Raw genomic sequence first — 27,946 nt, 5'->3', positions numbered from 1 at the left:
GGCTCTGGGTTCACTGGGCTGGAGCCTCCTAGAAGCCCCGGGGGGCTCACTGAAATGAGCCCGGTGCCCCGCCCTGGGAGGTGGGGCTGGCGCGGGCCGGGGGTCTGGGGGTCCCCACGCATCGCGCTCCTGGGGCTGCGGCAGGGTGAGGCCCGTGGTCTCGCGGCAGTTTGGGAAAGCCTCCGGCCCGCGGCCGCTGTGTCCCCCTCCGGCCCGGGGCCCCTGTTCCGGGCTCTCCTGCACTGTCCAGGGCCGCCCCGCCTCACTCAGCACAGGGCCGTTCTGGCTGCCTCGGGGAGCCCACGGCTGAAAGGGGTGAAGCGCCCAGGGCCACAGAAGGCGGCGTTGGCAGCGGGGGGCTGGAAGCGAAGTCCTGTCCCTGCCTTTCTTCCTTGATCTGAGCCAAGAATCCAAGAGTCCAGCAACCAGTGACGGCCACCTGGGCAGCAGTATGAATGGCTCCCGGCCCGGCCACGGAGCTGCCAACTGGGCGTTATTTGTAGTCTGCCTCTGCCGGGGTCAGGGTCCGGGGAACGGAGCGGGTGGGACCGAAGCCTCGGAAACGGACTCCCATTCCCCGCCTGGGGCCGGACCGCCGCTCCTTCTGGGGCAAACACCGTCAGATCCTGCTGCAGAGGCGAGGCTGGCGCGAGGCCGGCCCAGGCCAGCGGGCTCTGTCCTGCCTTCCTGCAGCCCCCGTGGTTCCTGGGGACAGAGCCACCCTCCCTGCTGACAAGGGGGCACCGAGGTCCCAGGCAGTCAGCCCCAGGCCCCGCGGGGGCAGCAGAGAGCTGGGGCCGGACCCAGCGGTTCAGAGCCGACCTCTCCCACTCGGGGGGCACCCTCTGCCCCTTCCAGCCCTGCAACCTGGGACGTCCGACTGCATGAGCCTACACCTGACTTTTGTCCTATTTCTTCTTTTCTTTGTTATTTCTGTGTCGTGACACTCGTCTCCAGCATCTTTTCCGTGAGTCAGGCTTTCATCCCATGGGCCATGCTGGAGACCCCCTCTGACTGTGGGACCAAGACCCCCGGGCCACGTGCCATGGCTGCCTGCCTGCAGCCTGTCCCCCACCCCCACCGTGCGTGGGTGCTCCCCGCTGCACCTCTCAGGCCTGACCTTCCCCCAAGGGAGGCCTCTCCTGCCCCCTCCACTGACCACAGGCCCCAGGGCCTTCCTTGGGAACCCTGACCCTGCAAGAGGCCAGTGACACACAAATCCGAGTGTGGATTTGGGGAGTCTGCGCCCCACGAGGGGCTCCATGAGAGTGGGGCTGGCCTGCTCTGGCCCCTGCCGCAGGCCCTGCACAGCTCCTGGTTCAGAGAAGGTTCTGGAAAGAACCCGTAGACGGTGGGGGAGGAGGAGCTGCTCTGGGAGCACTGCTGTTTCCAGAACATTCCACATCCTTCCATCACCAAGCGTGGCTGGGCCTGGCCGCTGCAGCTCCGGGAGTGGAGGCTCCAGGGCTGAACTGCATCTCATTTCCAAGCTTCCAGGAACGTGCCTGGCTTCTGCTGGGCTCCTCCATCGCTGCCCCGACCAGCAGCCGCCCTTGGTGTTCAGAGGCATGACCAGTTGCTGGCTGTGGCCACAGGGTGGGCACAAGGTCAGCCTTCTATGCCTGGGGTCCCCGTTGCCAGGAGAGTCAGCAGGAGGCACCGGAAGTTTCCGGGTTCAGATAAGACTCCAGGCAAGGCAACCTCCTCTCCTCAGCAGGTGGACAACGCCTTTCCTGCCCCCAGGGTACCAGGCACCCGTCGGCCCATCAGAGGACACCACAGACAGGGCACCTGCACACCCCGAGCTGGTGCCGGGGAGCTGGTGCTGGTGGGTGCAGGGCGAGCAGGCACTGGGCCTTGGACCAGGGCCCCCAGGATGGCATCTCAGGGCCCGAGAGGATGGCCCAGCCCCATGGCCCCAGCAGCACCAGAGCAAAGGGGCCAGGTTCTCCCCCAAGGGGGCTCCATCACCCCCACACTCTCCTTGGGCTTCCCAAGGCTCAGAGTTCATCCACGCCCCCACCCAATCTGAGGGCATCACTCTGAGATGCATGGTGCAAGGTCAGCTTGCTTGGGATGAAGGTCCCCAAACCCATTTCCTCCTTTCCCTGCATATATAGCAAGAACGCACTTCCCAGGCTCCTGCACGGAGGCAGTGGCCCGGCCAGAGGACCTTAGGAAGCCGAGAGGCTCTTTCCAGGCTCGGCCCAGAACCTGCCTGCCCTCCCAGGCCACACGTGGCTCCTGTAAGACGGGGGCCCCAAGGTGTGGGGGACCCTGGGCCAGCGGGGCAGCACCACCATGACCCTGTGGTTGTTGTCTGGCCGCTCAGTCGTGCCCGGCTCTTTGTGACCACGTGAACTGCAGCACCCAGGCTTCCACGTCCTGGAATTTGCTCAAACTCATATCCATTGAGTCGGTGATGCCATCCGGCCATCTCATCCTCTGTCACCCCCTTCTCCTGCCTTCAGTCTTCCACAGCATCAGGGTCTTTTCCAGTGAGTCAGCTCTTTGTATCAGGTGGCCAAAGTATTGAAACTTCAGCTTCAGAGTCGTCCTTCCAATGAATACTCAGGGTTGATGGAATAAAACAAACTTGTATTACAGGCTTGATCATCAGCAAACTTTTCTTAAGCCAGAAAGTGTCCCTGGAGGCTCAGTGGTAAAGAATCTGCCTGCAATGCAGGAGACCAGGGTTTGAACTCTGGGTTGAGAGATCCCTTGGAGTAGGAAACGGCAACCCACTCCAGTACTCTTGCCTGGAAAATCCCATGGACAGTGGAGCCTGGTGGGCTACAGTCCACGGGGTCCCAATAGTCGGACGTGACTGAGTGTCTGAGCCCAGATGCACAGGACATCTCACAGCTGTGGCCCTGATGCCCCTGGAGGCTGAGTGTGGAGGGGACCCTGTGAAACTCCGACAAGCCGGGCGGGCCCTGAGAGGACATCTCAGCTGATCCCAGCTCCCCATGGGCTCAAGGCCACTGCCAGCAGGCACGAGGAGGGGGTGTGGAGGCCTCCCTCCCACAGCCCTTCTCTAGACAGGGTCTCTATTGGGGAGCCGGCTGGCCAGGGACCCCCACCCTGTCCCTGATCTAGGAGTCAGGGTGGGCCGTGGGCAGAGACGCCCAGGAGGCCAAGATGCAGGGTCCGGCTCTGGTGTCGACACGGGTACCTCAGGTCCTGGCTCTGCCCCCCGAGGCTGTGCCCCAGACTTGTCAGAAGCCTGCACCCCACGAAAGCCCCATGACGGGGTGGTTTCCAGTGTCAGGCGGTTGGTCAGGCGCCCACCTGGGCTTCCACAGAAGCTGGGCAGGTCTGAGACAGTCCAGGGCCCCAGGGTCAGAGCACTGAGGCCCCTGCTCCACTTGTGACCCTGGATCCCCACCCCCCCGCCCCCCGCCAGCTCTGCTGGGCCATGTCTCAGGCAGGCGGTGATTGAGGCCTGGGACGCGGCGCCTAACGGCCTTGACCTGGATCAGCCCTGGTGCTCATGCTGACAGCACAGTGTGCAAGCCACACCCTCCAGTCCTTCAGTGAGGCCACAGCAGCCTTTGTGAGAGCCGGAAGGATGCACAGGAAGGTCACTCCCATAAAGGCAGGAAGGAGCCCTGCAGTCGGGGAGCACATGGGCCTGAAAACCGCCCGCCTGCACCTTGGGCTCGGGGAGGGAGGTGGGCGGGAGGGGCAGCAGACGCAGATGCAAACGCGCCAAGAGGCACAGCTGCACTTACCCCGGCACCCACAGCAGCTGCGTCGGCGTCCCAGGCAGTGGGAGCAGAGGGAGCCATGGCCACAAGTCTGTAGTGAGAGGCTGGGCGCTGGGTCCCCACGATGTCCCGGCGCATCGCGACGGGAGGCCAGCCCGCCGGGGAGGGGCCAGTCCTCCCACCCCCCGCCCGGTACCCACGAAGCAGATACCACAACATCCAGCCCCACATCCAGCCCCTAAATCACCCGTGGGCTGGCCAGATGGGTCTGGGGAGGTGGGCACATCCATGGAGAATTGCAAACAGTGGCCACCAGAGCCTGAAACGGCGCTGGCCCTCCATCACCCCATCTTTCTGAGTCCTTTCCCCCCACTGCCTCACACACGAGTGCAGACCTTCGGAGGCTCAGGGGCTTTGGCGAGGAGGAGATGGCCCACTTCCAGGATGTATAAAGCTGTCCTGGTGGGGCAGGGACAGGGCATCATCCATCCTCCACCTAATGCCTGGTACCTGAGAGCTGTCCCAGTCTCCAACTTAGGGAACAGGCTGCTGCAGATGCAGGGGACCCTGGGCTGCCCCCCTGTGCAGTGACCTGGCGCTCCCGGTTCAGAAAGAGGCAGATGTCCAGGGGTGGCCACAGGCTGGGGGCAGGGCAGAGAGGAGCCGGTGGGAATCCCGCCCGGGAGACCATACAGGGCAGAGACCATGGTCAGCCCATCTCGAAGGACCCCTGAAAGTCACATGGATGGACGTGGCTCATGTGAGAGGAGAGTGGGTTTTGGTGACGTGGAAGCAAGGTCACAACAGCAGTGCTCTCAGCAATTTTCCACAGCATCGTGAGAGCAGAAGGCAGGAAGGACAGAGGGCACGTGGCACCAAGTTCTGCAAGGGCCCTGGTCTCTACGGCCATCACAAACACCCCTGCACCTGGGAGCTGAGCTTCTCAACACCAAGAGAAACCAACAGGAAAAAGCCAGGCAGAGACGGGGCTGAGGCTGATCAGAGATCGTACAAACGTTTCCCCAGCAAATCTGGAGTCTCCAAGGGCCCACTGAGCGTCACCACGACTGGCTGTAACCCAAGGATGCCTCTGAATGCAGGAATTCCATGGAAAGTTTCAGAAGGCTCTGGGGGGAGGGGAGGACGATGCCCCGGGCGTGAGCAGGCACTGACAAAGGAGGCGCAGCCACAGAAGGTGCGAGAGGCCCTGTGGACGCGAGCGAAGCCTTGGGGGCCCCGCAGGGAAGCGAACATGAGCTGCGACTATACCCAGCCAAGATAGCACCCAGCACAAACCACATTTGCAGGAAACACGAACCTGAATTTCAGCCGTGTCTTCCACACGTGGGTTTTTGTTCCCTGATACACATGAGGAAAACAGGCATTTTCAAAAGAGCTAACTGTGGAGTTTTTTTGGGGGGGGGGTATGAAAGAAACATCTCCATCTTCTTCTGCCCAAATGATCTACCACAAATAATTAAAACTCGGTGCTAGTTTTAAAGATGACTGCTCAAGGGGATGGTCAGATCGCAGGCCAGTGCGGGCAACACAGGTCCACAGACCGACCCTCCCAGGGTCCATCAGTCACGGCCTGAGAACAGAGTGCTGAAACGCAAGCGAAGAACAGGAGTGTTTGCAGTCAAGGTCTGGGGAGGGAAGTTCACGGGCGCAAGTTTCCAGGTGAGCCCAGACCGATGAACACAGCGTGACAGTCACCACCCCTCACTCATGATATTTCTGGTCCTTGAAGCGAGCCCACGTGACAGAGGACAGAGCAGACTCAGGAGGCCTAGGAGTTTCTTCAAAGACACACGGATACTCAGTGCAAGAATCACAACTGAGCCCAAGGGACCACGTTCACACTCTGGGCTCACGCCCTGGTCACTGGAGATCGTCTGAGTCTTGGAAACAGGCAGCTTCTTTCTTTCTTCCTGCGAGCCTGGCCAGGGCTGCAGGAGCCAAGGGTGAGTCGCAGGTGCGGCTGGCTCTAGGACACAGCGATTCTCGGGGAGGGGCCCCCGTCATAAGTCCTATGACTTATGTCCAGGGTACTTGTGGGTCTCACGGGGCTTGGAGGCCTGAGTGATTCCCTGACAAACACGCCTGCTCGTGTGGGGTGTGCTGCAGGGTCATCCCATGGACGGCAGGTCCTCCTGGACGCCACTTCGCCCCGACAGCAGAGTCAGCAGAGACCCCGGAGTCCTCGTGCCCCCGGTTTGGGTGGACTGGACATTCTGAGCCCCCTGCAGGCATGGAGCTCCCGCCCGCTGTGGTCCCAAGCCCGGCAACCCCCGCCCCGTCCAGCTGCAGATTTCTGTGTTTCTCAGCAGAGCACCTCAGGTCCGGGAGAAGAGAAAGGCGACCTTGCCAGAGGGGCCCTGGGTGCTCTGGTCTCCAGTTTGGGACAAGACGGTGGTCTTGCAGCGGTGGTGGCGGGGAGGAGCTCGAGGTCAGGGCCCACCTCCCTGCTAAGTCTCCTCCCACTCGGCTCATTCCTCGGGGAGCTCAGCTGGGGAGGGCTTGGTCGTGGTCACCGCCACCAAGGCTGTGGCTCCCCCAGCTTCTGCATCACAGGCATATCAACCTCGGGGTGTAAGCAGTGTGACCAAATAGCGGGCTCTGGTCGTCCCAGGCTCACCACGTCCCTGGAACACGGAAGCTGTCCAGCGTTTCCTACTGGACACCTGCAGGCGATGTTCCCCGGGCCCCTAATTCACAGGTAATGTGTGATGACAGTCTGACTCCCTGGGGTTTAGGGTTTTCATCGGCACAGATAAGTCAGGACCGGCTGTCCCAGCCTCTGGAAATGGTGATTTCCTGTTGTATTTATGACCCAGGACAGTCACCAGAGGCCCGTAAAGCCCGCTGCGGAGAAGCTGCTGTTAATCACCGTCTGCATCACGAAAAACCTCCCTCACTCAACACGGGAGGTGCCTCCTTGCCGTCAGGACCGTGACAAAATGCCCTGACCCCACAGTCTCTACTCCTGATGAGCTGGCAAGTCTGCATGGTCGTCACCCAGTGGCTCCGAAGCAGCTCTGTCCTGCCGGGAGCTTTGACCACGGCGCCGCTCTGCCCTGGCCGTCCCCAGCAGACTGCCCTCCCTTCTCGCCCCTCAAGTTTCCTCTGCAGGGCTAGACGGGAACAGGGGGCTGCCTTCAGCCAGCACTCTTCTGGATCCGAGCTGACAGTGGCCACGGGTTTGGCCACATAAGGTGAACAGAGCTCACTCAGGTGCATTTGTCACAGGCACACTAGACGGGTCTCCCAGCAGCTTCTAAGTGGCCTGTCCATGGAACCCTCCTCCACGGAACCCTCCTCCACGGAACCCTCCTCCAGCAAGACCCTCCCTTAAAGATAGCTTCAGACGTCTCCGCGTGCCGAATCATGACGCCCCGTGCAAGGCAACACTGCTCTTCGTAACGGACTGTAACCAATACTGCATTTATTTATCAAAAAAGCCACAATCAAAGAAGACCACCCCGAGAAGTACACAGCGATTAGCAACCAATTATGGGATTGGGGGTGGCATGCGCTGGCCCGAGGGCACATTCAGAGCCCGGAGCCGCCCCTTCCAAGAGGAATGAATGAACCGTCCAATGCCAGAGGTGGGGTGTCCAGCCCCTAAAGGCCATCCTTTATCTTCCTGTGATTCCCACAGGCTTGGACCGCTGACCAGGGCAGTCTGCCAGATGGAGCAGGGGCCAGAGGTCAGGATTTTCCATTCCCAACAAACTGAATGGAGAGGCCAGCTAGGGCAGGAGGCAGCTTGCCTGGGTGGGGGTGGGCGTCTGCAAGATCTGGCTGAAAACCTGAGCTCTGTGAGGTCCTGCTATTTGGTCACCAATGGGCAGGGACCCCCTTGTGCAAAGTCCAGGAGAAACAGGGCTGGGAGGGGGCTGAGGGGGGGACAGGACCGGGGGAGGGTGTTGGGGGGGAGGGGACAGGATGAGGGGGAGGGGGCTGAGGGGGAACAGGACCAGGGAGGGGGCTGGGGAAGGGACAGGACCTGGGAGGGGGCTGAGGGGGGGACAGGACCAGGGAGGGGGCTGGGGAAGGGACAGGACCTGGGAGGGGGCTGAGGGGGGGACAGGACCAGGGAGGGGGCTGGGGAAGGGACAGGACCTGGGAAGGGGCTGAGGGGGGGGACAGGACCGGGGGAGGGGGTTGGGGGGGAGGGGACAGGATGGGGGGAGGGGGCTGAGGGGGAACAGGACTGGGGGAGGGGGCTGAGGGGGGGAGGGGACAGGACCAGGGAAGGGGGCTGAAGGGGGTGGGCAGGACCGGGGGAGGGGGCTGAGGGGGGAGGGGACAGGACCAGGGAGGGGGTGGCTGAGGCAAGCAATTCATTGCCACCCAGCAGGTACTTCCAGATGGTGCGCAGTTCTGCACCATTTAAACCACGCCTGTTCAGAAAGAGAGGCCGCAGAGCCAGCTTACCCCTGGGAGGGCCTCCATAAGGACACCTCGTGGGTTCGTTTCCAAAGAACCACCCAGGTGGAGCCTTGGGGACCCCGCTGGCCTGGGGCAGGTCACAGACGCTCCCTCCAGACGTGACCCGAGGCTCGTGGGCGGTGGCTGTGACCCAGGTCAGCCTGAGGGCATGCTGCCTCCTCTGCTCAGGGTGGCACCGGGTGAAGGTCACCAGGAGGGAGAAAGAGGCACACCGCCCTTCCCGGAATGACTAGTTCTCCTGGAGGAACAGTGACTGGGCTTCAGTCAGGGACCCCAAGTGCCTGTGGTCTGGATGGGTCTCTGGGTTCCGGCCAGGTAAGGTCCCGGGCGCTGAGCAGCGGGTCCCACTCTCCTTTCTCAAGGGTTTTGGAGATGAACCTATGCCCGATTAGAACTGCATCTCTGTTCATCCATTAAGGTTAAAGTTGGGACCTCCTCTGTCTCCTGCGGCTGGGAGTCAGGGTGCTGTGGGATTGGCCGACCCCAAAGACAAGGTCAAGGAGGACGGGGGTGCAGCACCCCCAGGCCAGGACCTCAGGGCACCTGCAGACCCAGCCCTCAGGGGAGACTCTGCGGACGGGGGTGCAGCACCCCCAGGCCAGGACCTCAGGGCACCTGCAGACCCAGCCCTCAGGGGAGACTCTGCGGACGGGGGTGCAGCACCCCCAGGCCAGGACCTCAGGGCACCTGCAGACCCAGCCCTCAGGGGAGACTCTGCGGACGGGGGTGCAGCACCCCCAGGCCAGGACCTCAGGGCACCTGCAGACCCAGCTCTCAGGGGAGACTCTGCGGCCCTGGCAGCCAGAAGCCAATTACTTTTGTCAGCGGAGTCAGAACAGGAGGGAAATTGAATTAAGTTATAATGCAGTGCTGGCGAGCCGACGAGCGTCGCCCTCCCAGCAGAGCCCACGAGGTAAGTCAGCGTCAACAGGGGAGAGCGGCCGGGCCGGGCGGGGGTCAGCTGGACGACGCTGCTCACGCGCAGCCCCCGTGTCAGAACCAATACGGCGACAGGCGCATCACCAGCACGGGCACCGCTATTTCAGGAAATGCAATTCTATTAGAAGTTCTCCAATCTCTTCTCCTGCCTCCTGACTCTCGGGGGCCACACGCCCTCCTCCTGCAGTGTGGGCGCGTCTCCGGCCGGCCGGGCCAGGAAGGGGCGGTTCTTGCTCCCGAGTCAGCCCTCTAGGGCTCTGGAGCACTCGAACCCGCTGCACACACAGGACGCTGGCCCAGGGCGCCCTCCCCCGAGCTCCCCCAGGGGCATCCAGCTTCTGCCCCACGCACCTGCCTTCCGGATGCCCCTGCCCTTCTGGGCAGGAATAATGGCCCTGCCCTGGTGCCCTCTAGCCCCCCGCGCTTGGGGCCCCGCTGGGCATTCCCAGATAGACAGGCTGCCAGTGTGGACAGAAGCCTCTCCGGGAGCAGCCGGCCCAGGGGTCTCTGCAGCCTGGAGACTTTTCCCCAAACCGGCCAGGCAGCACCTGGGCATGGGCCACAGTGGGTGCTCTGCGCGAGGGGCAGGAGGCCCAGGCCCCACCGCCCACCCGGGGGGCTGGCAGACACTCAGGAGGGTCTCTGGATGCACCAGGTTCCCCTGTCGTGGTGTCCAGCTCTAGCCCTGGCCTGGTGACAACTACCTCAGAATCAGCAGCGCCTGCGAGGTGGGCTCCTCCGTGGGCCCTGGGAGCTGGGAGGGTGGGCTGCCTTCGGGAACACAGACTAGGTCAGCTCTTTGCCTCCCCCATCACTGTCGCCCCGGCTTCCTGGTGTGAAAGGGAAGAAGTGGCCTCTTACCTGCCTTCCTGAAGACCTCCAGGGGGACGACGCCCATCTCAGTAGGCACAGGCGTACCCTGGGTACCAGTTCCCTTCCACCCGCCACAGGGACCCCTGTCTTGGGGAATAGACCCCAGAGTGTGGAGGGGCCCCAGCTTGCCCCGACAGCAGGCTCCAGGGCAGAGCGACATTGTGGCTGATGCCGTCCCCATGGGTCCCTGACACGGAGTATTTGGCCAAGCCCCTGACACAAACGTGGACTCGGGTTGATGACAGTCTCTCCTACCGGCTCCTCAGCCGGAGCAAAGTCAGTAGCAACACCATCCTTAATGCCAATAAGCGGGGTGTGGGGGAGCTGGGAACACTCTGTACTTGTTGCTCTATTTTTTTGTAAACTGAAAACTTCTCTAAAAATGAAGCATATTAATTAAAAACAAACAGACGAAGGAAAAACACAGGCTCCAGCCCAGACGATGTGGAATAAGACACGTGGCCCGATCCTCGGTGGGAGGAGAGACCTGTCCCCCCAGAGCTCACAGCCCGGACAGCCCAGCCCCGGTCCTCTGCCGGCTGCCCGACCACACGGACAGAAGAGATCCTCCCCCGTCTGTGGGTGCAGTGCAGCCCAGGCCGACAGCCCAGGATGGAGGAACAAGCCAGACCCCTCTCTCTGCCTGTCTGTCTGTCCTGCCTTCAGGCCAAGAGTACAAGACTGCCAGGCCAGGGTCCCCCTAAATGACCAGCACCCTCACCCCATAGAGCCTGGCCCTGCACCCCCACGGGAGGACCCACAGGCCAGGACTGTCTGGGGAACGAGGGGTGGATTCCTCCTGTGGATTTCACCCTGAGATGCTCATCAAGGTGGAGAAGGACACAGAGGTGCCACGGGTTTGTTAGCGCTCTGGGTGGGGGGAGGGGGGGAGGATACACAGTGACACACGTGTGACCTGAGCCCCCGCTGTCAGCTGATCAGACAGCAAGAGACGATTAGCTAATGAGGTCGATACAATCAGAGGAGCAACCCAGCTCTTCCACTCTGCTTCAGAAGCATGTTTTAGAACTTCACATGGTATTGTCATGAGTTCCAAAGACCAGAGCTTTTTAGTAGTGACCCTGGAACTGCAATCAGAGCTCCATCTGAGACCACATGAAACGTCAGTGAGAAGTGTTCACAGACCCACAGGTGTGATGTGGACGCCAGAGCTCGTGGGAAGACATAAGGCACCAGCCCCCGACCTGCAAAGCACGTGGCTTAAGAGGAGAGCCCAGTAACACAGACCTGCTTAAAACAGGAGTTTCTGTTCATCCAGAAATTGCCTGGGAGCCCTCGTGCTCTGATTGCTGGACACCTGTGGCATTATGCAGGGAACAGTCCTGGGTGGGGTCTGTGCCAATCACCAGATCTGCAGGCCGCCTCCATCCTGCCCGCCTCCTGCGGCTCAGGGACATCACAGACCCCCATCCTCATGGTGGGTGGACACACGGGAAGCCGGCTGACCACGCCAGGCTGGGAGAAGATGTTAGCAGGACAAGCCCCCAAGGCAGGAGTCGGATGCAGACTAAAGAAAGAGCTGCTGAGAATCACCCAACAAATAAGAGATGCTCTTCAGCTGCTCAGCAAGCCTGAGGAATCACGCTCACCATCACCACTCAGCAGAGGGATGCACGTCAGCTCCAAAGTGAGATACTGCTTATACCCCGGAGGATGGCTAAAGTGAAAAGACCCACAGTAGCAAGTGCTGGGGAGGGCACCGGGCAAAGGCGGCTTGACTACGTGGCTGGAGGCGGGCCCGATGGTATAAGCACTTGGAGAAACACTTCGGCTGTCCCTCCCATAACTGACCGGCGCCCCTGCCATGCCTGCGTACGTACACTGGGTGTGTATGCCCACGGTGTTTACCAAGACACACACACGTGTTCACAGCTGCTGTACTAACAATGATGAAAAGTTCAAAATAACCCAAACACCCGTCTTCTCTGAAACAGACAAATTATGGGACAATGATGCAATGGAATTCTACACAGCTGTAAAGTAAAATATCGCTCCACACAACACAGTCGATCTCACAGACAAGGTGAGTGAACGAAGCCGCACACAAAGGTCTACTTTCTCTCTGGTTCTTTTTATGGGAGGCTCCAGAGGACGGGACGCTAGGGATGGGAGGTGGAGGGAAAGACCGCGGTCGGGGGAGAAGCGCCCAGTCCCGGCCGGCCAGTTGTGTGCAAGCCTGTGTGTGTGTTCGTCTCAAAGTGTTTTTATTTAAAAGAATAAACACTGGCTTGGGACTTCCAAATCCTACGCAAGTTCATAGAATCTTTTCTGAACGTGTTACCCGGGCATATTTATGGGTCTGTAACTGTACAGACACAGATTCCCCAGGTCGCCCGGTGCTGGAGAGGAGGCCTTGCAGGAGAAGGGGCCCAGTTCACTTCCCCCTGGCCCTGGGACACCCCCTCCACTCTTCAGGCTCCCCAGGCGCACTCACGGTTAAAGAAGAAGCATCTCTGCACACACACGCCTGCATCTCTGGTTTGGTGCCCCCGGGGAACTCTGACTGCCAGGCCAGCTGTTGTCAGAGGTCCACACGGGAGAGACCCCGGTGCTCAGGCTGGAGGTGAGGGTCACGGTCAAACGGGAAGCTGGGCTGAGGACCTGTGACGAGTTGGGTGCTTAAGCCCCCGCGGGGCCGGTGGCTCTGCCTCTCAGGGGCGGCGCATGCCCCCCAGGCTGTGGACCCAGCACGTGAGCGTCATGTCCTCCCTGGTTCCGGATGAAATCTGAGTCAGCGCGGCTGCTCGAGTGTCAGCTGAGGACACTCAACAAGGTGACCGTAAAGCCAAACTAAGTGCAGCCGAAGCGCAGGGGAGGACCCCCCTGGCCGATCCAGAGAACCGCCCACCGGCGCCTGGCCCTGAGGGCCCACGTCCCTCCCGAGGCCCCTCTGACCCCCAGGCGCCCGGCCCCGTCTCACCCGTCAGACAGGCCGACTCTGCCTGGTCCTGCCTGGCGACTGAACAGTGAAAGGGAGAACTTTACTCGCCTCTGTGGCTCCCTTACCAGGGGCCTCCTTCCTGTGCCCCCCAGCCGCAGAGGGCAGGAAGGGGACGCTGACCCCCCACCCTCCGTGCCGGGTCTCTGAGTGGCAGTCACCACCTGGAGTCAGGCCAGCGGGCCTGTGGCCGGATCCCCGTCCTGAGCCGCCTCCCTGCTGACCTCACGCTCCTTCCCGCCAGCCAGGGGAGCCCCTTGAGCCTGCCTCCAACCCCTGTAGCCCACCCGCTCCCCCGCCCACAGCTGGGCCACACCTGCTGGGGGGAGGAGGACAGTGCTCAGGCCAAGCCCAGGTCCTCCTCGGTCAGCACGGACGCCTCTCTGCACTGAGATCCCTGTGGCGCTGGGGGGCAGGCCCACCTCCCTCCCAGAGGGGCTCCCCATACCTGCACTTCTTGGCCAGGCCCTGCCCTGTAACTCGAACGGTGCCTGGGTCCACTGCTCTATGGAAGCTGGGCTCCCAGAGAAAGCGCTGGCCTCCCTGGGAGGGGTGGGACCCTTGGTGGCCAGCTCCCACGACCCACCCTTGGACTCAGCCTGGACGCGATCAGGATGGCAGGCTGGGCTGCGTCCAGTCTGTGCCTCCTTAAGGTCGACCCCAGGCAGGGCCTCACAGTGGCTGGGGTACCCCATGCCAGGACCCAGGGCTGGGCGATGGACCGAGGCTGAGGACAGCCCTGGTCACCAGGCTGAGCACTGGTGTGACCCTCTGCTGGGCACATGGGCACATGGGCAAGGTGTGGACAGAAGGCAGAGGCCACCGCCTCACTCCTCTGCAGCCGCCACACCAGGAAGGAAGGGGGACCCTCAACCACAGGCTCTGCAGAGCACGGACCCCTGAGACTTTGTTCACGACAGTAATCACGGCCTAGTGGCCGGCGAGCACCCTGGATGTGATGCCCACTGCTGCCCGCCTGCTTCTGACACCTGCGGCCCCATGATGAGCACTGGCGTCACCGATGCCTGCCTGCTCCTGACACCTGCGGCCCCGTGATGAGCGCTGGCATCACCTCTTCCAGGAAGCCTTCCCTGCTCACTGCAGCCTGAGTCCCTGGTTCCCTCCCCTGGGGTCTCGTGCCTCCTCCAGGCGTCTCAGGGTAGGTCAGGACCCTTTGTTCCATCTCCCCAGGTCCTCGATGAGGCTGCTAGCCTGGGCCATTCTTATTCTGCACCCAGGTCTGGACCAGCTCAGCCCTGCTGAGGTGTTTCCCAGAGGGAACTGCGACTTTCCCGGTGGCTCTAAAATCCCGGTGCCCCCGCGATGCGGCTGACCATGCAGGGCCAACTCCACCCCCCAGATGGCCCAGTCTTCAGTCTTTAAAGGTGGGCGCAGGACATTGCTTCTCTCCACGGGTGTTTGTGGAAATAAAACCAGTGATTCATTTAAGGCTTTCAGCAAGGACCTGATGCCCTTGTCAGGCCCGGGCACGCTGGCCTGAGGAACTGCTTACAAAGCTCTGTCACCCCCACGTCAACCGTAGCTTTGCTTTGGGGGTGCTGAAAACATCCAGATCTAAAGTCCACCCAGAGTCAGGGGCTCCAGAGCTGAGGACCCACGTCACCCTCCTTCCCCGGGGGACACTCAGCCATCTTGGGGCGGTGGGCCTGCCCCCAGCATCCTGGGCAAGGCCGAGGGGCTCCCTGGGGACCTGGGCGAGCCCGGGGTACCAGGCTCTCCTGGCCACGTCTCCCTCCACAAGGACGAGGGTCTGTGATGACGCTGAGCTGCAGGAGCGGGGCGGGATGGAGGCGCCTGCAGATCCGCCTGTCGCCTGGTGCAGACCCCACCCCGGTGCCGTTCCCTGAATAACGTGGCAAGTGTACAGCAATCAGAGCACGCGGGCTCCCACCGCTCCCCGGGGCACGGCGTCGCCCGCTCCCGGACGGAATTTCCTCCAAGATGTTGCAAAGATCTTTCTTCTCTACGTGCTGATTATCCTCAAACACTGATGAAAATGTCTAAGGGGAGGGAGGTGGCGTTATTAGCTTTCTGTTTTATAGCTTTCAGCGCAAGAGTCTGGCACTTCCGTTGAATTTATTTTTTAGTATTTCACTCTTTCTGAAGCTCCCGTAAATGGAACTGTTTCCCTGAGATCATTTTCAGAGTGCTCACTACCATTGCAGACAGATTCCATTGTTTTGTATCCTGACCCTGTGCTCTGCGACCACGCCAAACTCTTTTATTACTTTTAAGTGTATATGTGTGTGTGGATTCCTTCACATTTTCTTTGTGAAAGATCACGTGGCCTGTGAATAGACAGCTTCGCTTCTTCCTTTCCAATCAGAGTGACTTTTACTGACGTTTCTTGTCCAACCACCCATGAGGCCTGCAGGACAAAGCTGGATACAGTGGGCAGAGCAGACATCCTAGTCCTGCTCCTGATTCGAGGGCAAACGCACCCACTCTTCCCACTGAATGTGAAGCCACCTGATGGCTTTTCACAGACGCCCTTTGTCAGGTGAGACGTTCACTTTTGTTTCCAGTCTGCTCAGTGTTTTTATACTGAAAGGATGTTGGATTTTGTGACGTGCTTTTTCTGTGACTATTGGGACGACGTGGGACTTTTGATCTTTATTCTATCAATACCAAAGATCAGCAATTTTCATTTTTTGAATATGAAATAAAGTTACACCAGAAAAACCCCACAAATACCACAGCTACTGGTTTTCTTATGTTGAGCCATGCTTGCACCCTTGAGATAAATCCACTTGGTCATGACGTATAGCCCTTTTCCTATGCTTCTGGAAGCAGTTTGTGAGTCTTTTGTGGAGGATTTCTGCATTTATATTTATCAGGTCTGTTATTTAGTCACTCAGTTGTGTCCAACTCTCTGTGACTCCATGGACTGTAGCCAGACAGGGTCCTCTGTCTGTGGAATTTCCTAGGCAGGAATATTGGAGCGGGTTTTCATTTCCTTCTCCAGGCGATCTTCCCGACCCAGGGACTGAATCCAAGTCTCCTGTATTGACAAGCAGATTCTTAACCACCAAGTCGCCTGAGAAGCCTGCTGCAGTATCCGTGTCACGTCTTTCCCTCACACTTCTGCTCTCAGGGTAAACCCAGCTTCATGGAGCAACTCAAGAAATGTTTCCTCTTATATTTTTGTTGGAAGAGTTTGAGAGGAATTGACATTAAGTCTTGTCTAAATTAGGTAGAATTCAGCAGGGGAACCATCTGATCCTGGGCTTTTCTTGCTGAGATACTGTTAGATGATTATCTCATTATCTTGACTTCTCGTGGGTCTACACAGACTTTCCATTTCCTCTTGAGTCAGCTTTTGTCTTTCCAGGAAGGTTTCCATTTCATCTGAGCTTCCTAATGTGTCGGCAGCCAGCTGTTAAGTTGTTTCTCATTTTGGAATTTAAGCCTTTTTCTCTCTCTGATCAGACTAGTTAAAAATAAAATTTTGATAGTTTTGTTTATCTTTCAAATAATTAACTTTGGTTTAGCTGATGTCCACTGGTTTTTTCTATTCTGTTTCATTTGTTTCCATTCTAATTTTTATTATTTTCTTCCTTCTACTTGATTTGGGTTTAGATTGTTCTTTTTTTACAGTCTTAAGGTGAATATCTTTCTTTGGTATCTCTCTTTTTAGTATCATTTATGTACAGGTAAATTTATGTAGCGGGCAGCTGCGACGGTGCACAGAGTACAGCCAAGAGGAGCTACCCCACATCCGAGGTCAGGGGCAGCAGCCGAGAGTGCCAGGCTGTGACGGCGCAGGCACGGCCAAGAGGAGCTACCCCACGACCGAGGTCAGGGGCAGCGGCCGAGAGGAGCTACCCTGTGTCTGAGGTCAGGGGCGGCAGCTGGGAGGAGCTACCCCACACCCAAGGCCAGGGCAGCGGCCTGAAGGAGCTACCCGCTGCCCGAGGCCAGGGGTGGCGGCCGGGAGGAGCAACTCCACGTCCAAGGAGCCGTGGCTGCACGGGCGCAGGAGAGCCGAGGGGAGCTATTCCACGTTCAAGGTAAGGAGGGGCGCGGTGAGGAGATACCCCTCGTCCAAGGTAAAAGAAACCCAAGTAAGATGGTAGGTGAGGCAAGAGGGCATCAGAGGGCAGAAACACTGAAACCATAATCACAGAAAACTAGTCAATCTAATCACACTAGGACCACAGTCTTATTTAACTCAATGAAACTAAGCCATGCCCTGTGCAGCCACCCAAGATGGGAGGGTCATGGTGGAGAGATCTGACAGAATGTGGTCCACTGGAGAAGGGAATGGCAAACCACTTCAGTATTCTTGCCTTGAGAACCCCATGAACAGTATGAAAGGGAAAAATGATAGGATACTGAAAGAGAAACTCCCCAGGTCAGTAGGTCCCCAAGATGCTACTGGAGATGAGTGGAGAAATAACTCCAGAAAGAATGAAGGGATGGAGCCAAAGCAAAAACAATACCCAGCTGTGGATGTGACTGGTGATAGAAGCAAGGTCCGATGCTGTAAAGAGCAATATTGCATAGGAACCTGGAATGTCAGGTCCATGAATCAAGGCAAATTGGAAGTGGTCAAACAGGAGATGGCAAGAGTGAATGTCGACATTCTAGGAATCAGCGAACTGAAATGGACTGGAATGGGGGAATTTAACTCAGATGACCATTGTATCTACTACTGTGGGCAGGAATCCCTCAGAAGAAATGGAGTAGCCATCATGGTCAACAAAAGAGTCTGAAATGCAGTACTTGGATGCAATCTCAGAAATGACAGAATGATCTCTGTTCATTTCCAAGGCAAACCATTCAATGTCACAGTAATCCAAGTCTATACCCCAAGCAGAAACGCTGAAGAAGCTGAAGTTGAATGGTTCTATGAAGACCTACAAGACCTTTTAGAACTAACACCCAAAAAAGATGTCCTTTCCATTATAGGGGACTGGAATGCAAAAGTAGGAAGTCAAGAAACACCTGGAGTAACAGGCAACTTTGGCCTTGGAATATGGAATGAAACAGGGCAAAGACTAATAGAGTTTTGCCAAGAAAATGCACTGGTCATAGCAAACACCCTCTTCCAACAACACAAGAGAAGACTCTACACATGGACATCACCAGATGGTCAACACCGAAATCAGACTGATTATATTCTTTGCAGCCAAAGATGGAGAAGCTCTATTCAGTCAGCAAAAACAAGACTGGGAGCTGACTGTGGCTCAGATCATGAGCTCCTTATTGCCAAATTCAGACTTAAATTGAAGAAAGTAGGGAAAACCACTAGACCATTCAGGTATGACCTAAATCAAATCCCTTATGATTATACAGTGTTAGTGAGAAATATATTTAAGGGCCTAGATCTGATAGATAGAGTGCCTGATGAACTATGGACGGAGGTTCGTGACATTGTGCAGGAGACAGGGATCAAGACCATCCTCATGGAAAAGAAATGCAAAAAAGCAAAATGGTTGTCTGGGGAGGCCTTACACATAGCTATGAAAAGAAGAGAAGCGAAAAGCAAAGGAGAAAAGGAAAGATATAAACATATGAATGCAGAGTTCCAAAGAATAGCAAGAAGAGATAAGAAAGCCTTCTTCAGCAATCAATGCAAAGAAATAGAGGAAAACAACAGAATGGGAAAGACTAGAGATCTCTTCAAGAAAATCAGAATTCCAAAGGAACATTTCATGCAAAGATGGGCTCGATAAAGGACAGAAATGGTATGGACCTAACAGAAGCAGAAGATATTAAGAAGAGGTGGCAGGAATACACAGAAGAACTGTACAAAAAAGATCTTCACGACCAAGATAACCACGATGGTGTGATCACTCACCTAGAGCCAGACATCCTGGAATGTGAAGTCAAGTGGGCCTTAGAAAATATCACTACAAACAAAGCTAGTGGAGGTGATGGAATTCCAGTTGAGCTATTTCAAATCCTGAAAGATGATGCTATGAAAGTGCTGCACTCAATATGCCAGCACATTTGGAAAACTCAGCAGTGGCCACAGGACTGGAAAAGGTCAGTTTTCATTCCAATCCCAAAGAAAGGCAATGCCAAAGAATGCTCAAACTACCGCACAATTGCACTCATCTCACACGCTAGTAAAGTAATGCTCAAAACTCTCCAAGCCAGGCTTCAGCAATATGTGAACCGTGAACTTCCAGATGTTCAAGCTGGTTTTAGAAAAGGCAGAGGAACCAGAGATCAAATTGCCAACATGCACTGGATCATGGAAAAAGCAAGAGAGTTCCAGAAAAACATATATTTCTGCTTTACTGACTATGCCAAAGCCTTTGACTGTGTGGATCCCAATAAACTGTGGAAAATTTTGAAAGAGATGGGAATACCAGACCACCTGACCTGCCTCTTGAGAAACCTATATGCAGGTCAGGAAGCAACAGTTAGAACTGGACATGGAACAACAGACTGGTTCCAAATAGGAAAAGGAGTATGTCAAGGCTGTATACTGTCACCCTGCTTATTTAACTTATATGCAGAGTACATCATGAGAAACGCTGGACTGGAAGAAACACAAGCTGGAATCAAGACTGCCGGGAGAAATATCAATAACCTTAGATATGCAGATGACACCACCCTTACGGCAGAAAGTGAAGAGGAACTAAAGAGCCTCTTGATGAAAGTGAAAGTGGAGAGTGAAAAAGTTGGCTTAAAGCTCAACATTCAGAAAACGAAGATCATGGCATCTGGTCCCATCACTTCATGGGAAATAGATGGGGAAACAGTGGAAACAGTGTCAGACTTTATTAATTTGGGGGGCTCCAAAATCACTGCAGATGGTGACTGCAGCCATGAAATTAAAAGACGCTTACTCCTTGGAAGAAAAGTTATGACCAACCTAGATAGCAAATTGAAAAGCAGAGACATTACTTTGCCAACAAAGGTCCATCTAGTCAAGGCTATGGTTTTTCCTGTGGTCACGTATGGATGTGAGAGTTGGCCTGTGAAGAAAGCTGAGCACCAAAGAATTTATGCTTTTGAACTGTGGTGTTGGAGAAGACTCTTGAGAGTCCCTTGGACTGCAAGGAGATCCAACCAGTCCATTCTGAAGGAGATCAGTCCTGAGATTTCTTTGGAAGGACTGATGTTGAAGCTGAAACTCCAGTATTTTGGCCACCCCACGCGAAGAGTTGACTCATTGGAAAAGACTCTGATGCTGGGAGGGATTGGGGGCAGGAGGAGAAGGGGACGATAGAGGATGAGGTGGCTGGATGGCATCACTGACTCGATGGATGTGAGTCTGAGTGAACTCGGGAGATGGTGATGGACAGGGAGGCCTGGCGTGCTGCGATTCATGGGGTCGCAAAGAGTCGGACAGGACTGATTGACTGAACTGAGCGAAATTTAAGTAACTTATTTGTGATCATGGCTGGCAGGGCAGTCAGCTCACAGCACTTCTGAACGTGTAGCACAGGGCCCTCGCAGGTCGCTGCCAGCTTGCCGGGCGCAGCATGGGGTGGGGCTTGCAGGCGCCAGAGGGCAGGTGAGCCAGGTGAGGAAGTGCAGGGCTGGGCCTTCGCTCACCTCTGCTGTCCATCTGCCCACAGCTCAGAGAGCTGAGCCAGACAGCTGGAGGCCGCACAGCGGCACAGAACACACATGCAGGGTTTTAAACGCACACCAGAACTCACTTATCTCAGTATTATAAGACCTGACTGCTTTTCCCCCTAAACTGGGGCCTGCTGTCCGCTCTGCATGTCTCCTTCAGAGAGAGCGGGTCGGGGGTCTGCACAGGGATGGACATGGATGTGGGGTGGCCACTCATGGATGCCTCCTGTTATAGGACCTCCGGGAGTCTAGCACAGCCAGGGCCATGGAGCGTGGCCGCCTCCCTGGATCACAGGGACCAGCTCCTCCAGGAAGCCTTCCTGGATATGCCCTGCCACATCTGCCCGGTTCAGCCTCCATCAGGTTTGTGCTGCCGTGTGATGCCCCCTCCTCTCATCTCACACCTCTGCCTCTGGGCCCCACCCGAGCACTCCTGCATGGACGCCGGGGAGAAGCGAGGTGATCCAGAGGGCTGGGTGCTGAAACGCCAAGGCTCCAGCCTCCTGGGTACGGGCCTCCCGCTGGGCCTCTGGGTCCTTCCCGAGGTGGCCCTAGCCCCAGTCCCAGCCCTGTCCTGGGGATTCCCAGCCACTCCCAGCTTCTCTGTCCTTCTCAGCTCCCGATCTTCTTCACCAGCATCTAAGTGACCTCACATTTGCTTCCCTTTTGCTCTGAGTATCTCAGCCCCGTCACGGGCCGCGATCGGGGCCGCTGACCACAGTGCTCTTGACACAGTGGGCCGGTGTGGCAGGGAGGCCCCCCAGGGTCCGCTGGACCTAGCAGAGCACGCCAGGACTTGAAGGCTCTCTGCAAGTCTGTTTCCCAGCTACGTGCTTTTTACCACATCCTGCAAGACAGATGCTGGGCCCTGCCTTCAGTCTAAGGAACGGTGGTGTACACTCGCCTCCCCTGTCAGAGCTTCTCCGACCTGAGCTCCAACCCAACCGGGCTGCAGCACAGCCCTCGTCCTCACCGTGACCCTCACCTGTCGGGGGTCGGTGGTGCCAGTCCTGCACTGTGGCGCAAGTCTGCCAGGCACCCCCTCCCAGCTCACCCTCCTCATCTACTCTGTTCGCGTGTGGCGGGGGGTTCACACACCTCAGAAGCGCACACCGCCAGTGGCTTCAGTGTGCGCAGAGCCGTGTGTCCCTGTCAGTTTTAACCTTAGTGGTTCAGACAGGAAAGAATCTGTCTGCAATCCAGGTTCGATCCCTGGGTTGAAGATCCCCTGCAGAAGAGAACGGCAATGTACCCCAGTATTCTTGCCTGGAGAATTCCAGGGGACAGGACGTCATGGACTCCACAGGGTAGCAAAGAGTTGGACACGACTGAGCGACTAACACTTTCACTCTCACCCCCCCAACCCCCCAGAAGAAACCCCGTCCCCTCACCCGTCACTCCCCAGCCCCCCGCACCCACGGACCAGCCCCTTGTGTCTCCGAATCTGCCTGTTCTGGAAACTCCGCGTACGTGGAGTCACACACCACGTGCCCTTGGGGTCTGGCCTCCTCACAGAGCAGCACGCTTTCCAGGTTGGTCCACGCCGAGCCGGTGTCACATCTCGTTCTCTTCTCTGGCTCAGTAATGTCCATTTGTGGGCACACCGTTCAGCTGACCCGTTTTTCTAGTAACGGGCTGCTTCCGCCTTTTGTCCGCTATGGCGAAGGCTGCTGCGAGTGAGTGTGGACAAATTTTTGAGTCGCCAGCCACAAACTGACGCTTGTCATCTGCCTCTACAAGGATTAAATCATGAGCTGCTGCAGCCGCTGACCTTCAACAACTCCCAGAAGGAGCTCAGGGTGGAGATCAGTAAGCGGGTGCTCTGTGTCCTGGGAAAAAACTGGCAGAACAGGTCTTCAGATAGTTAGGTATTTTCAGGAGGTTTTATGAGCCTAATTCTTGCATCTCCTTGTATCTAGAAAAGCACTATAATCCTTCTAGGTGATGCCCACTCTTCATGACCAGCAGAAACCTCCTGTAAAAGATATGTGCTTGATCAAATGTACTCCACTTTCACCAAAATCGCACAAATACTGACCTTCCTCCCCTCCACCTCTTGGAGCGAACGGTCTCTAGAAGCTGACTGAGGGGCCGTCTCCTAGGCTGCGGCCCTCATTTTGCCCCAAATAAAACTCAACTCACACCCGTCACGGTGTGCGCCTTCTGCAGCTGACACAGTGGGTGTGTGGTTTCATTCCTCCTGGAGAAAGAGCTGGGATTCCCCTGAGAGTCGGGCTGTCAGCTCACAGGACTGCTCTTGTTTAATCAAGACCATTCTTCCAAAGCAGCTGCTTCCCGTCACCTCCCGGTACTGGTGTATGAGGCTCTGATTGCCCACGTCCTTGGCAACACTTGCGATCATCTGAGGCCCGACTGCAGCCACGCTGTGGGGTGTGCGGGCTGTCTTACTGTGCACTTGATGTGCAGGTTCCTGCTGACTCACGGTGGCTGGCGTCTTTTCAGGGGCTTATTAGCTATTCACGTCCATCTTCTTTGAAGAAGTGTCTACTCGGATCCTTTGACAATTTTTAAAAAATTGTGTTAACTGTCTTCTTAGTTTTCAGTGGTAGGAGTTCTTTATGTGTTCTGGATAAAAGTCCCTTATCAGATCCACAATTTGCAAATGTTTGCTCCGTTCTGTGGGCTGTCTTTTCACTTCCTCAATGGTGTCCTCTGAAGCCCCAGAGCTTCTCCTTTGGACGAGGTCTCATCTAATGGCTCTTCCGCTTGCTGCTTGTGCTCTGGTGTCGCACGTAAGGACCTTTTGCGAAACCCAAGGTCACAAAGAGTCCGCTCAGTGTCCCGCTACAGGTTCTGCTGTCTTCGCCCTTGAACACCAAGCACTTTGATCCACCTTGAGGCCGTCTGCATGTGTGGCATGGGGCGGGCACCTGACTTCACTATTCTGCACGTGGAGATCCAGATGTCCCAGTGCCGCCCGTTGAAAAGACTTCTCTTTCCCCATTGAGTGGTCTTGGTGCCCGTGTTGAAAATCAGCTGGAGTGCCGGGAGGGTTCATTTCTGGACCCTCAGCTCCTTGCATGTGCCCGTGAGGAGCCTCCTGGGGCTCCATCTTGGAGCCTCTTCTGGGTCTTCACTTGATCCCGAACCACAGCAGCCGTCTGTGCCCAGGCCCCTCCCAAGCCCACCTCCCTGCTCCATGCTTCCTGTGCAGAGCCCCTCAAGGCCACGTCTGGGACCCTCCTGCTTTTAAACTGCTGGAAAGGGTGCCAATGGGCACAGGTGGTTGCCGAGGCTGGTACAGCCACCAAGTGCGGGCCTTGGAGCCCACCCGCCTTCCCACTCTAAGGAGGTGTGATGCTCTACCCTGACCCACGGGGGCAGAGGCAGGCACAGCAGGTGAGCAGGCACAAGTCCTGGGGCCCCGGCTCTCCAGCCCAAGCCCTGGGCCCCGCCTCCCGGGCCCCCTGGAAAGGAAAGGCGCACGATGTGGCCTGGCCCTAACGTTGAGGCACATGACTTGGAGGTGTCCGTCCCCTGCTCAGGGCGTGGTGCCTGGTGGACAGGCGGGCTCCCGGCAGGGGTGGTGGGCAGCAGCATTGGCCAACGGGACCCTCCCCACGCTGCGCCAGCCCCGGCTGCGACCTCCTGCCCAGGGCTGCGGTGGACCTTACAACAAACCTGCCCACTGCCGCCCACAAGGCTCCGGGGTCCCCCTGGGCCTGGCTGAGACTCTTAGCCTCACCTCCCCAATGGCTGAGGCAGTCCTGCTTCTGAAAGCACCTCCGCTCTCCCCACTGCACGCCCGGCCCAGGCACCACGCTGCTTCCTCTGCTTTGATTCCTTTCAGAAGAGTTTCAGGAGAATTCAGCCGGTAGGGGAGGACCTCTCTTTATGAGGAAAGAGGCCAGTTCAGGGAGGCGGGCTGCTCGTGGATGGACGGCCTGCTGTGTGCTGGGCGGGGTGCGGCTTGGGGACCCGGCCTCGGTGCTCCCAGGGGTGCTTCGGGGCATCAGGACCACCAGGGAACCTGCTGGGGGGCAGGGTCTCCAGAGCCTCAGAGCCCCCGGGAGCAGCAGGACGCAGAGCCCACCAGAGTGGGGGTCGCCACTCTGTATCCGGGCAGGGACGGTGGGTTTGTTTGCATGAGAACCTCTTTCCCCGACGGTCCCGTGAGTGGGAGCAAGCTTGGCCAGGTGCCCTGGGTCACCTGCATGCAAGGTGCCAGGGGAGGGGGCGGTGGTTTCAGTTTGTTGGGAAACACTTCAGGTTCTGAGACACGGCCGGGAGCTGCTGTCTAACCACCAGCAACCCCCCGCCGCCTCCTTTCACAGAGATGCTCTCCTGGTGAGCTCCTATCCATCCTTCAGTACCCTCTCAAATGGCCCCTTGGAGATGCAGCTTTGCCAAGGTCACAGGCAGGAAGAGAAGGCTGTACTCTGGGGTCCCACAGCCTGGACCCCAGTCCCCCAGCAGCGCAGGTACTAGGTCCTGGACACCCTAAGAGTCAATCTCCATTCCAGCTCGCCTCCCTCCAGGAGCAAGCACCTTCTCTGATTCAGTGAGTGTGTGAATGAATGAATGATGCTGATAAATAAGTGAGCGGAGGTAGCTGGGCTCTGGTAGTTTAAGGCCCCGTGTTTGCTGAACATGGTGGGTGGGGTCAGCACAAGCCCTCCCTCCAGTTTAAGCCCTGCTCACACCAAACTCCAATCCCACCCACCCCCAACACACACACGCAGAGTGAGTTTCCTCTTCACCGACACAATCCACAGGTGAGGAAACTTATCATGCACACGAGCAAGCAAACAGAAAAGCAAAAGTTAAATTAGACGGCAGCATGGAAATGCCCACTGTGCAAAAAAATGCCAACTAACTGGTTTGCGTGGCCTCCCCTGCAAACGGCTGGGTTTAATTTGGGTCTCTGGGACCTGGCTCCTGAGGTGTGGGGAGCTCGCCAGAGAGGGGTGAGGACGAGGTTTCGGATGAGCAGACCCAGATTCAATTAGTGATCAGTTCTGACCCGACTCCCCGCTAGGCGCGCAAAGCTAATGAGCAGAGGGGAGGGACTCGGGGCCGTGAGCTCCTGCCAGGCCTGCGCCACCCCGTCCCTCCCTCCCAGCCAGGAAGAATCCATCAACGCCAGCCAGAAGGCACTCGAACGCGCCCTGGCCAGCTGGAGTTACAGGAGCTGCAGACACATGTGATGCGGGGACTCAGCCCACCTCGCTGGGGTCACGATGACCCACCCGGGGCCCAAGGGACTGACCAGGCCCAGGGTCAGCGCGGCAGCCTTGCGGAAGCCAGGCGTGTCCTCCTGGAGGAGCCCTGGTGATTGTTTCTGAGAAGGGTCCCAAAGGCAAGGATGTGAGCACCACGCACGAACAGCCGGCTGCTCAGTCACAGCCCATCCACGGGACGCTGATGGGTAGATGCTCAACAAAGACCAGGCTTCGCAGAGACAAAACCAGCTCCGGACCCTCAGAGGGTGCTGGCAGCCCCGGCAGCACCCTCCACTCGCTCCAGCCCCTGATGGCACGTCCTGACCCTCCAGGTGCCCCCAACATGCCCAGGGAGCCCTTCTGGACCAATGGCCGTGGCCACGGGCCTGAGGGAAGCAGGGTGGGTCCTGGGGCTGGGGGGTGGTCCCAGAGCCTTGCGTGCCCTCAGGGAGCTTCTGGACACCCCAGGCTCTGCGGGTGAGGCCCCTGCAGCCAAAGGCGCCCAGGGCACCGGGGCCTGGACCAGTGAGCCCTCACCCAGGGTTTCCCTGTCCTGCTGGAGGCCCGGTGGGGCCACAGCTCCAGACTCCAGGCCCCGAGCAGAGTCACCACCCGGCCAGGTCCCCGACAGTGCTTGGAGAGGCTGCTGCTGACGTGGCGGGTTCCTGAGTAGGCCCGTCCCTGGCGTGGGGCTCACGGCCCCGCTGATCCCTTCCTTGGGGGCCTTTCTCGCTGTGGGGGCCGCCCTGGGACCCGCCAGCTCCTCAGAGAGCCCCCTCCACCACTGGGATGACGCGTCCCCACTCCCGCGGCAGGCCTGCCCTCACTGCTGATGAATCTCTGGCCTCGGTGCCCAGAGCTCGCCCGTGTCTGCACGCCTGCCACCTCTCCGTCACCTTTACCACCATCCCCTGCAGGCACGGTGGGCCTCCCCACACCCCAGGTCAGAGCAGAGGAGGGCTCCGGGCAGAGGCAGGAGACTCAACCAGGGGCCTCCCTGCGCCCCAGGTCAGAGCAGGGGGCTGGCAGGGCAGCACTCCGGGCTGGGGCAGCAGACTGAACCAGAGGCCTGGGACCCCAGAGCCCACGCAGAGGCCCTAGGGGAGCAAGGGCTCAGTTGGAAGAGCCCAGGTCCCAGTCCAGCTCTGGGTGACCCATGTGACCCTGCCGCCCTGCAGGATGGACCGGCTGATACCTCGGAGCCAGCCTCATGGACTGCTGTGACCACGTCTCCCCCAGTCCCCTGCAGAACCAAGGACCCCACATCCCGCGTGGGGCCACCCACCCAAGGAACCTGAACCAACGCAGCAGGCCCTAGGAGCCCACAGCCCACCCAGAAGAGGGGGTCTGCCCTGCCAGAGCCACGGGGTGGGCAGGGCACCTGGCTCCCACACCCACTGCGGCCTGTGCCCTCCCAGCTCGCCCGCCGCCCCGCCCCCGGCTGGTATCCCCACCACGTCGGCCTCGGATGCCCAGGCCTCCTGCTGGGCCCCCCGGGTCAGTGCCCTGCACCCCACACGGTGCCCTCGGCATCCCCTGCACCAGGAGCTGCGCCCACGGCAGTGCCTGATGGAAGGTGAGGGGCTCCTCTCTCTGTGAAGACCGAGGATGGTCCCCAAGGCAAGGACGCTAACAGGACACGTCTCGTCCCCCAGATGGCTCAACCTCTGGGGAGCTGCCAGCCTACCTCCGGAGCGCATCGGCTGTTCCGGGAGCCTGGGGAACCTGCCACCTGCCAGGCCTGAGGGCAACAGCCTCACGGGCATTCGGGCCCCTCATCCTATGGCAACACCTCGGACCACTCGGCCCATAGCAACCTGACCGGCCAAGGAACGTCCTCAGGCCACGTGGGGACCACGGTGCCCCAGGCCCCACTCCTGCAGGCAGCCCAAGGCGCCTGCTGGAGGTTCCATCCAGCGAACAGGGGGCCCGGGAGGAACGTCCTGGATGGCCGGGGGCCGGCGCCAGGGGGCCCTGGGCTCTTACCGTCCACGCAGGCGGGCCGGGCTCGGGTGGTGCCTGCGATCTGCCCCTTTCTGCAGGCACAGCGGGCGGTCTGCCGGGCGATCGTCCTCCGCGGCTGGCTGCTGTCGCGGTCCAGCGTCACAATCTCACAGGTGCCGGCCGCCAGCTGACCTGCAAGAGAGGCACAGGCAGGCTGAGCGGATGAGCCCCGGGGACCAGCCCACGCGGGGCCCACGCGGCGCCCGCCCCACGGAGCCCGCCCCATGGAGAGTAACCAGCTCAGCGTGGGGATGGAGGCCGCT

The 27,946-nt window shown here is 58.5% G+C and overlaps 1 protein-coding gene across 2 annotated transcripts in view; it reads right to left on the bottom strand.

Moving 5' to 3' along the window:
- TAFA5 (TAFA chemokine like family member 5) overlaps positions 1-27,946 on the bottom strand; it is a 178,719-nt gene that overhangs the window by 40,132 nt on the left and 110,641 nt on the right. For both annotated transcript variants that reach the window (XM_070790592.1, XM_019961998.2), the window contains exon 2: positions 27,666-27,815. In XM_070790592.1, the coding sequence (XP_070646693.1) occupies positions 27,666-27,815 (150 nt within the window). The remainder of the gene's footprint in view (positions 1-27,665; positions 27,816-27,946) is intronic.

This window comes from Bos indicus, chromosome 5 (genome assembly GCF_029378745.1).
Source record: "Bos indicus isolate NIAB-ARS_2022 breed Sahiwal x Tharparkar chromosome 5, NIAB-ARS_B.indTharparkar_mat_pri_1.0, whole genome shotgun sequence".
NCBI lineage: Eukaryota > Metazoa > Chordata > Mammalia > Artiodactyla > Bovidae > Bos > Bos indicus.
The sequence above is the reverse complement of the archived record's forward strand: the minus strand, read 5'-3'. Positions and strand labels throughout refer to the sequence as shown.